Source organism: Accipiter gentilis, chromosome 31 (assembly GCF_929443795.1).
Source record: "Accipiter gentilis chromosome 31, bAccGen1.1, whole genome shotgun sequence".
Lineage (NCBI taxonomy): Eukaryota > Metazoa > Chordata > Aves > Accipitriformes > Accipitridae > Astur > Astur gentilis.
In genome coordinates this window covers 7,361,986-7,375,998 of record NC_064910.1, presented here as the reverse complement: position 1 = coordinate 7,375,998, position 14,013 = coordinate 7,361,986, and the positions used below count along the sequence as shown (strand labels likewise).

The 14,013-nt window shown below is 44.9% G+C and overlaps 2 protein-coding genes across 2 annotated transcripts; both read right to left on the bottom strand.

Annotated features, from left to right (window-relative positions):
• Positions 1 to 4,638: 4,638 nt before the first annotated feature.
• On the bottom strand, positions 4,639 to 4,968 carry LOC126052849 (histone H2A-like). The gene has a single exon (XM_049834079.1). The coding sequence runs from the start codon at positions 4,966 to 4,968 to the stop codon at positions 4,639 to 4,641; it is 330 nt and encodes a 109-aa protein (XP_049690036.1).
• A 3,849-nt stretch (positions 4,969 to 8,817) lies between these two features.
• LOC126052922 (histone H2A-beta, sperm-like) lies at positions 8,818 to 9,237 on the bottom strand. Its single transcript, XM_049834257.1, has one exon. The coding sequence runs from the start codon at positions 9,235 to 9,237 to the stop codon at positions 8,818 to 8,820; it is 420 nt and encodes a 139-aa protein (XP_049690214.1).
• Positions 9,238 to 14,013: the final 4,776 nt, after the last annotated feature.

Below are 14,013 nucleotides of genomic sequence, written 5' to 3'. Positions count from 1 at the left end.
TGAAGGACAGCTATTTTCAGGTTACTAACTTGCACTTCTCTTGCATGCTGCATTACGCGAGGTCGGCCTGTTGACTCTGCCTTTTATCGCTACAGGGCATGATACCTAGAAGTGTACTCATGGGCTGAGAACTGATCTGGACTAGACATTGGAAAAAAAAGGGAAAAAGAAATGTCAGTATCCCTGCTGCTTTACCTAACCACTGAGTAACAGAGCCAGGCTCGCTCTCTCTGTTGCTGTGCCGGCTCTGCGTGGTACCTTCACTGACCATGAGTCCTTGGTGGCAGCTCAGAGCCTTAGGTTCAACATGCAGTGCAAAGCAGGGTGCTGGGATAACACAGCTCCAGGGCAAGCCGTTAGCAACAGAGCTTGCCAATGCCTTGGGCTGACAGCAGAAAGTCCAAAAGAAAGTTATAGCAGCCAAAGCGAGCTTTAGGCAGCTTCACGACAACCTCCTGGACCAGGGGCATGTGTAGAAAGATGCCTAAATGCTGGTGCTTAGGAAGAAGAGAGTTACGCCCAGACCAGGCGATGCCTGAGAACACGTGTGCGCCTTCCATGGCTTGGCAGGTAGAAAGCTTGCACTCTGGCAAAGGATGCAGCTCGCAAGTTGATGCAGTGAATGCTTTTTCTGGGTCTGCCACTTCGACAAGTGCATTTAAAAATCTAACTAACTCAGTCTAGCGACCGTGTCTCCCATCCCCTGCTTTCAAGTGAGAACAGAGCACAGAGATAATGCAGGGTCCGCTTGCACATTTTGCTGGTTCATTGGTTACACATTCCTAAGAATATGACTGACTGCTCTACCCAGCTGCCAAGTTGTTGCAGTCATAATAAATGTTAAAATAGTTACTAACTGAGTTTAAGTGAACTTGTCTTTTTTGGGGGGTAGAATGATTAAGAAACCCCACCACGACGCTGCTGGCAAAAACATTCTCACATGCTACACAGAGCACTGCAAAGCAAGCCACAGGGCTAGTTGAAGAAAGCTGGAAAGAATACACTTCTCATTGCAATGCTGGAAATGGTTATGCCATTCTCTCCCACACACTCTCTTCATATGACCCCTTGTTTGGGAGTCTAATGAGCTGCTTGTATAAACAAAACAATAATTTCCAGTAGTTCTAATCCTCAACAGCCTCAAAATAGTCAGTGAACATTAGCTAGTTAATAAGCAATTTGCCCCCTGAAGTCAAGGAAGTGCATAAATTGTGACACACAGGAGAGATGAAAAAGAGAGACTGAGAAAGAAGTGAAGGTGGCAGTGGTGGCAGAAACAAGAGTGGAGTCTGACCCAGCTGCTAGGACAGCCTTCACAAACCATAGGCTTTGCATATTACCAAGGTGTTTATTTGTGCACAACCTGGTAATGAACAGGGCTGAGGATATGCTAGAAGACTGAATGTACGTTTTATTGTATATTTAAACTGAGATTGAATTTTTTAAATCAGAGATTAAAAGTACCCCATTGAAGCATGCATAATGTGTCTTCAAAAGAAGACAAAACAGGCTTCACAGCTGCAGGAGAGAAACAGAACTGGGAGAATTAATGGGTTCCCCAAAATTAATATCTTAACGCTGGGCATTATCTTTCCAATTGTCTTGAAATTTCACCAAGAAAAATAAAGCAGGAATGAATGCACTGGTTGTTCGACATTTAGAAGTGCAACAGAAAAGCCGGAGTCATGAGCACAGAGAACAGGACAGCCACAGCAAGGCTTATGTCAGGGACCAGTATGTCCCTAGGTCAGCTCTAATTACTAGAGACAGAGCAAAGCTGTATGATAGCTGCTGGGACTCCTGCGTGCTTCAGGGATGCTCTTTTCCCTGTGGCTCTCCCCGGACCTGTCAGTGCCCTCTCCTTGTTCTGGTATTCCTCCAGTTTGTTCTCATCTGTTGAGTTTTGCCAGGAAAGTGAGGGTGAGCCGCTGCTGAAGGCGATTCCTCTCCCCCCCTCGCAGTTTAGCAGACGTGAGCTGCAGCCCCCAGAGCACCTCTTGGGCACTCAGCTGTGACGGACCACATCTTCCCAAGCTTGCTGCTTCTGGAGCAACGGGACACCTTGAGCTTGCCAATCACGCTGCAGTCATGCTTAAGCTTATGTAAACTTTCTGGTAAAGCTAGAGGAGTTTAATATAAGATATATTGAATTGGTTGTTTTGGCAACAAGGACAGAGGGACCACCCCGATGGCTGCTTTCCCTCTGACCTGGTCTCAGGCCATACAGCATTCCCTTACGCTTTGCTTCCTCTGCAGAAGAGCTAAGACTTGGAGAAAGGTCTCCATTGATTCCCCTCCCCTCACTTTTTTTTTTTTTTTTTTTTTTTTTTTTTTTTTTTTTTTAGGATTTCTATAGGCACAGGAGTTTGCTGAAACCTCCTGTTCCATGGGTCACGTCTCAGCTCACACACCTGGTGTGCTACAGCTCCACTCCAAACAGAGACCTTTGACATTCCCATGGGGCTTCGCAACCACAGCCCCCATCACGGAGCCATCGAAAACAGCCTCTCCCTCAGCAGCTCCAGCCATCATCCCACCCCATGTCTCTTCTTCCTGCCCCCATGAAAACTTTCAAGTTGTGCCAACACCACTGTGAAGGGTGGCGTTTTCCTTTAAGAATCAAAAGAAAAGAAGAAAAAGATAAAGTTTAACACATGAGCCCTGCAGCCTGGTTCTCAGGAGATGCTGTGAGCAGCTGTGTTGGCACTGCAGAAGGAGCGGTGCAGCGCGGCAGGAGCTGCAGAAGCCCATGCTGCTGCAGGGGCACCCGTGCTGTAGGCAGCTGGCTTGGACAGCCCAGGAGCAAGCCTCTGAGCCAACGCAGCAGGAAACAACCATCAGCCTGACGAGGGAACAGGGGACTGTTTTTCTTCAAGTGCAGCTCATATGGTCAATGTTGATTGAAACCTCCGTAGCAAAACATCCAGCAGCCCCCTAAGGAGCCACTGTTGCTTTCCAAGACAGAGAGTTTGGGTTGCGGTGCAGGTCAGCAGCATTTCACGCTCTACATCTCTAGAGAAAGGTTGCCACATTTACACAGATAGCAAGGGTTGATCTAATGGCTCCCCTCAAAACAACATTTGTCTACTGGCCACACTACAAACCACATACCTCCAGTACTCATAGCAGGCAGTTATACAGGGACTGAACCGACACCAACAGACTCTCCTCCCTTTGTCTTCTCATAGACTAGCTCCTAGTAGGCAGTTGCAGCTTACGCACATGCTAGGTTTCACATAGAGAAAGTCCTTTGGCTGCAGTCCCACAATACCTCATTCCTTGCTTCTTGCCCTTCATTTAAATTCCCTAGCCTGCCTATACAAAGAGATGATGACCTCTCTGCAGCCCACTCTTCAAAAAGTCTCAGTTCTCACAAGCCCAGAAAACCAGGGAGATATTCGAGTTACACTAGAGAAAGCAGCAGCATAATATGGATTATTATAGGGCAGATATGGGAAACAGGCTCCCAAAACCTTGGGCTGGTAGTGTCAGTCTTGAAGTGGTTCTCTAAATAGCCTTTTCATCTGGCTGGATTAATACATCTGAAGCTGGTGGACGCTAGAGCCTTTCTGTTCTGTGTCATGAATAGACTAATTCAAACACCTAATAATGCAGTTATAAGGCTCTTAAATTTGAGTGGCATTCTGCTGGTGAAGCTGTTAAACAAAATCTTCTGCAGTACAGCAAACAGATTAATACTAGTGTGTGTCCACCATAACACTGCAATCCAGAGTGCAAATCTAATAGTGTTTAGGTAGCCTTTCAAGCTGCATAGGTGGAAGACAAGAGTTTGGGGAGGTCTTGGAAAAGGCCACTTCCTGGATTGCCTTTTAACCCACAGGTTTCCTTGATCTGGATCCTAATGGAACAAGCCTCCAAGCAACTAAGGAGATTCTCAGTACCAGAGAGGTAGAAATTATATTTGGATTCATTCTTAAGAAGACTTTCTAGAAGATCTTTAAGGTTCAAACACTGATAAGGTTTATATACTGTCTGCATTGATGGAGTGAAATCCAAGGAGTCTTCTACAGAAAGTCAGAGGACAAATCCAACACCATCTTTGGACCAAGGTGTGTGCAGTAATACTGAAGTTACAGCACAGCCCTACCTCCATATCCAAATGTTAGGGAAGATAATTCATCAGCTTTACCATCATTATAAGGCAGTCCAGTTTAAGTTCCTCAGGTGCATCTACTTACACTCAATAGTTAACTGTGCCCATGATGAGGTCTGAGGTGGTCAGATGAAGCAGACTTCTGTGCATACCGAATTCAGAGATTCCAGCCATGCACATGGAGACACAAGCTTTAAAGACAATAAAGCAGGTTTCCCAGATAACTGCACTACCAAAGAAAATCTTGTGTTTGGTGCAACAAATATTTTATAGAAGGGAATAAGATGGACATGAGTCCTTTGCACAATTATGTATCCATAGAAGTAGTCTGTTGACTTTTTTTTTCTTTTGAAGGATGTAGCTAGGGAAACCTAATAAGAAACCCTGTCTTTAGCAGCTTTTCAGACAGGCACAGATAGACACACACAAGAATTTAGACCAGAAATGCCAACCAGCATGAAAAACTCTGAGCCGTGGAGAAAGCCAGCATTAAGACCACCGCAAGGTCAGGAGCCTGGTGACAGCTAGAACTCCTGTGACTGGCCATATCTGAGGGGCAGCTCAAGCGAGACAGTCTTCTTAGGAACAAGGCTGGGAAGAACATTAGGTAACACCCCCCCTTGAGCAATGGTCACACAGGAGAAGAGCTTGTTCAGCTCGTCATCATTTCTCACAGCCAGCTGGATGTGCCTGGGCAGGATCCTGGCTTTCCTGTTTTCCCGTGCAGCGTTCCCCGCCAGCTCCAGGATTTCCGCACTCAGGTACTCCAGCACCGCAGCCAGGTAGATGGCAGCACCAGGACCGATCCTGTCACCATAGTTCCCTCTTTTAAGAAGCCTGTAGACATGACCCATGGGGAACTGCAGACCAGCCTTGGCTGATTTGGTTTTCTTTGGCACAGGGACAAGCTTTGTGGGTTTTTTTTCCCCATGTTCAAACATTCTAACGTCAATCTAGTATGAAAAGAGAAGGAATTAAAAAAACCCAAACCAAGCAGACACATAGACTGAGCATTTAAGTCCTTTCTTCCTCCCCATCTCACTGCCTTTCTAATTCCTTCACAAGTCAGTTTTCCCCTCTCAGATGTTCGTACTTTTGTCTGAAGGAGCAGATGGGTCAGGCTGCTGCTCTAGGAGAGTCTGACAAGTTTCCAGCCAAGAGGCATCTACAAGCTCAGTCAGAGCAGCAGGTCAGCCATCTGCTAGATTTCAAAACTTTGCAAGAGAGTAAAGTAGAACTTAGGAGCAAGGTCTTCTGACCCAATATCAAAGGAGGACTACCGTTAAGGAGAAAGGTTAAGCAAACTAGGTTTCAAGATACTTACAAGTGTTCAGAAACCCTGCAAGGAAACTTCATTGAACTTACCCCTGGTAAGAACCTAAGCAGTTTCTGCAATGGTGAGACCTTATGAGAGCCAGAGCTAGAATTTCATATCTTTGTGTGTAGTAAGAACAACAGAAAAAAAACTTCATCTACTGGAAACCACTTCAAATGGATTTTCGTTTTCCAGAGATGAGAGGACCTATTACTGCAAGATAACAGGCCACAGTCAAGAACAAGACTTACAGGAAGAAGAGAAGCTTTGTTTTACATCAGACACTGAAATTGCTCTGCTCAGCATCCTGTGCATCACACTACTACAAATGCATAAGTACCATCTTCTTGTACGGTATTGCATCCATTCTATCAAGCCCAATCACCTATTGCTGACAAAGTCGCTGGTACTGAGTAGTACCAATTACTCTTCAATGCATAACACAAAGCAACCAGAAAACAAACACAGGGAAATTCTGGTCTTGTATATAGACTTGTTCTCAAGTTTTAATCATTAGTTGTTTTTAAGTAATGAGAAGCTGTATCCAGATGTGGGGAAGAACTAAATCAGATAGCAAATTGAAGTGCCTAAAAATACAATAAAATGTTCTTTTAGGACATTTTTGTGGGCCTTAGAAAGACAAGGCTTATAAAAACAGCCTACACAAGTAAATAAATGAAACAGATTAAAAGCACCCTTAAGCAGCCTCACACAAAACACAGACCTTAACTAAACCCATTAATTCACTCAGGAGTTTATCTACCACAAAGAAAGCATGCTGTCATTTCTTAAGAACAAGCTCTCACCTGAAAATATTACTGCCTTAACCTCCCTTCCAATAATACCACTACCCAAACCCACAACTTCTAGCAAGAGCTGCCCCCTTTTAAACTCCACAGTGGCAGCCATTTCATTACCAGCTCTTGCATCCTTTAATGCCACCTGGGTAAGCAATGATTCCGCCACTCAAAGTAAAAAACAATCAAGGTCCCAACACAAGATCAACTCAGTACAGACCCTGAGAGCATGAGAATTTGTCACTACTCCTTGTAGAGCTACTTAGCACCTTGTTAGCTGATCTCCTTTGGAAACAAGCCTAATATTTACTGTCTCAGAGAACTGCAGTATCTCTGATTGGCAGTTAATTTATTACAGCTGGAAGGGGGCACACCTCACCTTGCTGCAGTCATCAAGAATTAACCCAGCAACCTGTACCACTGTTCTTCGTGTTGCCAGTAGTAGCCAAGCTGCTTTGTGACCATGGGAAAGCTCAGGACCTCTGACATGGGGTTCTCTCTCTTCCAGGACTTGTCCCCATCTGTAACACAGTCCAGTTTTTTCCAAAGTCAGGCATAGCTGTGTTGCAAGGCACAATATGTACTTTCTAGGGTCAAGGGTGGGGTGAAAGCTGCATAATTTTTTTCTTCAATACACGAGTGCTGGAAAGTTGAGCCCAACAGAAAATTTTGCTGAGCAGCTGTGTTAGAAGACATCTACCCTCTGTTTCTGTGAAGCCAGAGGCGTGAGTTCTCGGGTCACTATGCTGTCTGGTTAATTTACAAATGGGTTGAACTATTGGCTAAAAGAAAGCAAACAAGATAGTTCTTGATCAAAGAAATACTTAAAAAATTGACTTTTCACTTGGACCGGTACTTTACCACAAACTCTGTCTTTGGGTGTAAGTAGAGGTAGGGCCACATGGCTCACTCAGTGTCTTTTATCATACAGAAGATGGCAGGTGAAGGCATTTCTAGAAGCTACTTGAGCACTGGCCGTGCCTTGCAGGGTCTGATTGGTGTGGTGCAGAGCAGGCTCACAGCAGCAGCTTGCATCCAGGAGTGGCACGATGACCGACACGCAGTCCTCCAGATTAACAAAGGGTGCTGTAAGCACCATGCTTATAGCTGCACGAAATTAGTAACTTGCTTGAGTCTTCTACCATTACTGCAAACCTTTAGAGTTTTGCATGGCCCAAAGTAATAATGATTCCCAAGCCTGTTTTCCCTTGCCATGGTCAAATGGAGGAAATAATTTGCATTTCAGGTGTTCATTTCTTATGTACCTCCTTTAAAGATTTTTTTTTTTTCCACTTACAGGTGTAAACACCCAGCACAAGGCTAGTTACATATAGCACATCTTTACTATATGCACAAAGCTTAAGATCTACTCTCAGACATTTTTACTTCTCATTGCTACAGCATCCTCCACTTTGTCTCACTTCACTGGATTAATTGCAGGCCAGCCAAGACCTCATCAAATTACACTTGAAAACCAGGCTGCATACAATGACTGTTCCAGCTGCCCACTACCCTGAAACCACGGTGTCTGCTCAGTCAGGTATTCCCTCTTCCTATTTCTGTGTAAGCACAGCTTGGAGTGCGTCATTAACTCAGCTGCATACAGCTCTTACGTCTGCCAGCATCATAACACCTGGTCAGCAGGCTCCCACACCCTTGTGCCTTGAGGGGACGAAGGAGCTAAGTCAAACTCGGCAGGACAGCAGATCTTTTTCAAATAAAAAGTTAATGCTCGTACTAGGAGTGGGTTTAGGAAGCTGGTCCTAACCAGCTCTTCTCTGTGTGAGATGCTATAAAATCTGAGAGATAATGCCTCAGGGCAGGCTGATCCTAATGCTGCTGCAGCAGATCCCTGGTTTCCAGTTCAACAGCAAGCCTCAGCCCCCACTACAAACAGAGAAACCCTGGGCACTTTCCAGGGGGAAGATTTTCAATGACTTGGTCAGCAAGGCCCTAGGGGCTTGTTTGGATATGGAGGCTTTTGTCTTTCTGCACTGATAAAAGCAAGACGGCCACCTCTCCCAACAGCACAAATATTGCACTAGACTTTAAATAAACTACCTATAGTTGTTACAACAAGATGGAGGCAATAGAGGTTTAGTGTCATGCTGGAGCAGTCTAAAGAGAGGTAGTTGTTCACTACAGCTTTATGAGCGATAAGACTTTAAAGCACAGCATTACTAACTTCTAAAGCAGAGTTAAACCACCTCTGAGGCACTGAACTAATTGCACTATGAACCTATGGTGGAGGAAAAGTTCACATGAATGGCAGTGTGTCTTAACTCTGCCTGCTCCACAGCAGTTACCTGTGGCATGTTTTCAAAAATAAACATGTACTTGACTTTAAAAGAGTTATTCGGGCAGTATGCTAGAGCTGGGTTTTTTTGACATTTTTTGTATTGCCCCATCCCTGGAAGGGGAAATGAGAAAAGAAAGGAGAACAGTGTTGCATTCCAGGAACTTTATTACAAACTTTAAAAATGCATTAAAATTAGCAGAAAAATACTTGACAAAGAAGCAAAGACATACAAATTAGTGCTACTGCATCCCATCATCCAGAAGTGCACAGACCAGACCAAGAAAAGCAAGTTTCACTGGCTACCACCTTGTTCCTGAGAAGGAGCAGCATCTCTAACAGTTTTCTTGGGAAGGAGCTGGGAAAGGATATTTGGCATAACCCCTCCCTGAGCAATTGTCACACAGGAGAAGAGCTTGTTCAGCTCGTCATCATTTCTCACGGCCAGCTGGATGTGCCTGGGCAGGATCCTGGCTTTCCTGTTTTCCCGTGCAGCGTTCCCCGCCAGCTCCAGGATCTCCACGCTCAGGTACTCCAGCACCGCAGCCAGGTAGATGGCAGCACCAGGACCGATCCTGTCAGCGTAGTTCCCGCTTTTAAGGAGCCTGTAGACACGACCCACGGGGAACTGCAGACCAGCCTTGGCTGATTTGGTTTTCTTTGGGGCAGCTCCAGGTTTGCCAGGCACTGCGTGTTTCTTTCCACGTCCAGACATTTTGATGGGTGAGGAGACACAGAGGGTTGGAGGTCTTCAAATTACCCAGGTGCTTGGGCTATAACTAACTGATAGCAAGAGGAGATAACAGCAAGGTGAGTTACACTTTCCGCGCTTCCACAGCAAGAAGAAAATTTTTTTCTTGAAGAGAGCCACATGCCACAGTTCATTAATAGCAGAGCTAAGATTTTAGCTACTTTCCCTGCTACTTGGAATGTATTTGGGATTGAGGCATGGGGGGTCTTAATAACATTTTCTTAAACACCATAACAGTTACCTCAAAGCTAACTTGATAGCATACTTCTATACATTCTGTATGGTATGTCTAAATATTTTGGTGGTTTTAATATTTTGTACCAGCCGTGGAAACTGGTTTGCTGCTAGGTGACTGTAAAAGTGAGATTTGGTAAATAATTATTAGAAATCTTACACTAACGCTATGACTGAAACAATAGAAAGAAGTATAGCCAAGCAATTAGCTAGTAATTATTAATAAATTTTGCAGTTCTTTGCTCTTATAACTAGATGTTGCTGTACGCTAGATGAGAATGATGCTGAAACTGACCACATGTGATTGAAACTGTGTTAAGCTTCAAGATCAAAGAACAAGGACAGGAATAAAGACTTCAAGGACAGCCAGCAAGAACTTCAATGGGTCGGTGGTCGCAAAAGCAGCCCTTTGACTCAAATGGATCCTTCATGGCACATGACTGAATGTAGGCAGTACTAAGATAATCAGTTGCAATCATTTTTATGTATATGTATACTAATCTGATTAATATGCAATTATTTATTCCACATAACCTGTTTGTGCTAAAGCTGTGGTATACACACTAGGTGGAACTATCCCCAGTGCATCCGGCACTGCAATAAAGAATGCCTGCTTTCTATAACTCCAAAACGAGTCTTAGAGAGTTTCTTCGACCGGCTTTTTGGTATCAAGGCCAAGCCTGCCTGTTCTTCCAAGAGGAATCTGTATTCTAACTTCTTCCATTATCAAGTTTGATCTTTCTTTCATTTTAAATGTAACAATTGAAAAATTCCTGCAGCTCACAGCATCTTATACCCAAAATACTTCAACAGGTTTTCATACAAAATTCCACATTTTTTTCCCCAAAGGATATTCTCTGGTTGCTGTGAGAATACTGGAGGTGTTCTGCACCAGGGAAGAATTGACTTGGACAGCATAATGCCGACTGAAGAACAGAAACTACTGTCTATTTACTCAAGATTAAAAAAATTCAGTCCAGTTAGAATACTCTTACAATTGGAGTAGAAAAAATACTCACTTAAATAACACTTCTAATCTATAAGTAAATAGGACAGTTGCTTCCAGCACAGCTGTTTGCAATATACACAAAAATCCATCACTAGATTAATATGTAGGGGTTTTATATAGTTTTTATAGAGAAATTTAAATGTTTTAGAAAAAAAAGAATAAGTTTTGGGAGGGAGGAACAAAAAAACCCCCAGCTCATCATAAAATCAAAACAAACAAAGCCATAACACCTTATTATTTGACAACAATTTTCATATTTTGATTACTCACATTACAGACATACTGTGTTACAAATGTAGCTAACTTACAAGACAAAGTCCACAATAACCCCAGATCTTTTGCTATGTATTATAAATGAAAAAAATATCCCATTACCTTCAAAAGTTCTTATTCTGGCCTAGTCTGTGCTTTGCTACAGCCTGCACTCAAAAGCAAACAAGCCACATAACATCATTCCTCCCAACCCTGGGGAAGAACCTTTTTATTAGCAAGTTTTTCTCCTCATCAGTGGCTCACCTGGACAATTAATGAGTCATTCTCACATGTGGTTCATCTTCCTTCTAACCCCTGATTAGGGGGAAAAGGAGGAAACACGTTATAGATGCCCAGAAGTAAATTCTCCGGGGTGGGGAATGGAGAGGAGCAGTCAGGCTGTTTCCAAGGGCTGAGCCACAGCTGTATTTCAGTCTCACTGTCACACTACCAGCTCTCACCCACTGTGGCTGGAGTATTTCTGTCTGTACACCTTGAGTAAAAACAGTCTTCTCTTTCCTGCTGAAGCTTGATAAAAAAAGTACATAGGGGAAATGTGCTTTATAAATACGATGTATTTTTAGTTGGGTGTCCTGGGCAGAGAGACTTATGCTTTGTTCACATTGTGTCCGACCCCACCAAGTGATGTGATGTGGCTGCTCCTAAGATTTGGGCTTCTGCCCCCTCTTCTGGTAACTCTCTGTCCCAGATGGGGCTCAGGGTTTACTGTGGGAACAGAGGGGTTCTGGTGCCAAGGGTCCTTAGCTAGTTCCTCTCAGTTCATCTGGGCAAAACTCTCACCTAATGCGAATGAGTATTTTTGAGCACCTTTTAAAAAATGAGTGCACAGTCTCTGCTCGTGCTCTTTCTGTGTTTTCTGGTGTCCAAAATAGGTTCCAACCAGCAACTGACAAGAGCCATGGGTGTGAATGGTATTTCAGCCACAGAAGATGACTCTTAAACCAGCAGGTCCTCCTGAAAGCCCAGGCTCTGACAGAACATTCATACAGCAAAACTGGCACTGACAGTTAAGCCTTCGGTTCTACATGCCGGGTACTAACTGCAGGTCAGAGCCAAAAGACTTCGGAGTGCCTGCAGAAGACTCCAAAATTGCAATCCTGAAAACTTTAGCTCACATGCTGCCCTGCCGGCAGGCTCTGTAGCCCTTTACTTTCTGATTTAAAGTTCTCACATCATCTATATTTGTGGCTCCATCTATCACTCAGACAGCTACTCTTCCCACAAAGAAGATCATTTAGTCCAAGCTGGATGAGGCTGAGTCTTCTTCCACCTCAGGGCCCTGGGAGAGGGGTACGGGGCACCCTCCGCACATCCAAATACTCCTCATAAGGACCAACGTCCTCTCAAAGCGCAGCAATCCATTTCTTTTAATTCCGAGGCAGAAAAGGTGGCTGTGCCTGCCCCTCAGTAAACCAGACATAGCACAGGGTAAGTGCCCAGCACGCTTCAGGATACATGGGTGTTAACGGGATGTCCATGATGTTATAACGTGTTACGACAGGGCTTCTGAATTTCCATTTCAGGCCCTTGGCAGAGCAGAGACGCAGTTGTTTCTCCACATGCCTGGGACAAACACACCCTCAAGGCCTGCTGGCAGGTTTCTGGGGACTCAGAGCTGGACTCCCCCTTTCTGGGTGAATGTGCTGACCATTGGGCTAGAGTATAAAAGGAGGGGTAGGTGGGAGCATTACCTCCTCCCTTCTCTGCTGCGTGTCTTTGAGAAGAAAGCACAAGGTCTGCTCAATTCTTTGAAAGAGCAGAGGTGCCCATTTTTAGGGAATGGGGTGTTGATCCCCCAATGGATTGGGGTCACCACACTTGACCCACTCCTCAGTGTTTGCTGAGTGATGTTTTAATACAGGCTCAAAAATAAAATAAAAGTAACTATCTAGACACAAATTTCTTGTAATGCTAATCGGCTATGGCCCAATCCTAACAATATCTGAAGTACTGATAATTTATCTGATAAGAAGAGATAATGTAGGTTTGATTATTTTATTTTATTTTTTAACAGAACAGGGAAACAAAAATTAGGAGAGAAGCCAGTGGAGAAATAAAGCAGGATATGAAATGCGAACAGATAAAAAGAGGCTCAGTGAAGTGGAAAGGGAAGAGTTACAGAGAAAAACTAAGGCAGAGGAGAGCCCCAAAATTCACCAACAGTATTTGGATGCTCCTAGGGAAGTGTTTCCTATGGCTGACAATTTATTTGGGTTGTTTCTATGACAGTGCCCGGTTTGGTTTATATGTTCAGGTTTACGGTAGCTCCAGGATGCTGGCTGGTGAGCGTGAGGAGCTGAGGCCATGCGCAGCTCAGCACACTGCCTGGTTGGGATCCCACATCTCATGGCCATGCTGCTTCCCCTGCGTGCCCTACAGAGCCACACCATCCGAAAAAGGACAAGTATCCCAGGGCTGGGCAGGAGAAGAGGGGCTCACAGCTCTGCCACCACACTGTAAGGGTGCCTGTGAACTCATTTTAGCAGGGCTAAGCCCACAGCGAATGCACCTTCTCTTCCTGCCTGATTGCTTCAGAGGTGAAAAAGGAGTGGTGGGAGGTGCTAGGAAGTAGCTCACTTTTTAACTTCGGAAACAAGAGTTTCAGAATACGTTTGCTGTGGTTTAAGCCCAGCTGCCATCAAAGCACCATGAGGCCATCTGCTCACTCCTCCCCTGCCATGGTGGGATGGGGAGGAGAAAATAAAAGGAAAGGCTTGTGGATCGAGACAAGGATAGGGAGGGATCACTCACCAGTTACCATCATGGGCAAAACAGACTTGACATGGGGGGGGGAATCAATTTAATTTGTTAGCAATCAAATCAGAGTAGGATAATGGGAAGTAAAACCAAATCTCAAAACACTTTCCTTCCACCCCTCCCTTCTTCCCGGGCTCAGCTCCACTTCTGATTTTCTCTCCCTCCTCCCTGCCAGCAGTGCAGGGGGACAGGGAATGGGGGTTGGGGTCAGTTCATCACACATTGTCTCTGCTGCTCCTTCCTCCTCAGTGGGAGGACTCCTCACTCTTCCCCTGCTCCACCGTGGGGTCCTTCCCATGCTAGACAGTCCTTCACGAACTGCTCCAGCCTGGGTCCTTTCCACGAGCTGCGGTCCTTTCAGCACAGACTGCTCCAGCACAGGCTTCCCACGGGGTCACAGCCTCCTTCGGAAACCCACCTGCTCCAGCGTGGGGTCCTCCCCGGGCTGCAGGTGGATATCTGCTCCA

Bases quoted from the DNA above. Each gene is read 5' to 3' on its own strand.
- LOC126052922 (XM_049834257.1), bottom strand. From the start codon at position 9,237: ATGTCTGGACGTGGAAAGAAACACGCAGTGCCTGGCAAACCTGGAGCT.
- LOC126052849 (XM_049834079.1), bottom strand. From the start codon at position 4,968: ATGGGTCATGTCTACAGGCTTCTTAAAAGAGGGAACTATGGTGACAGG.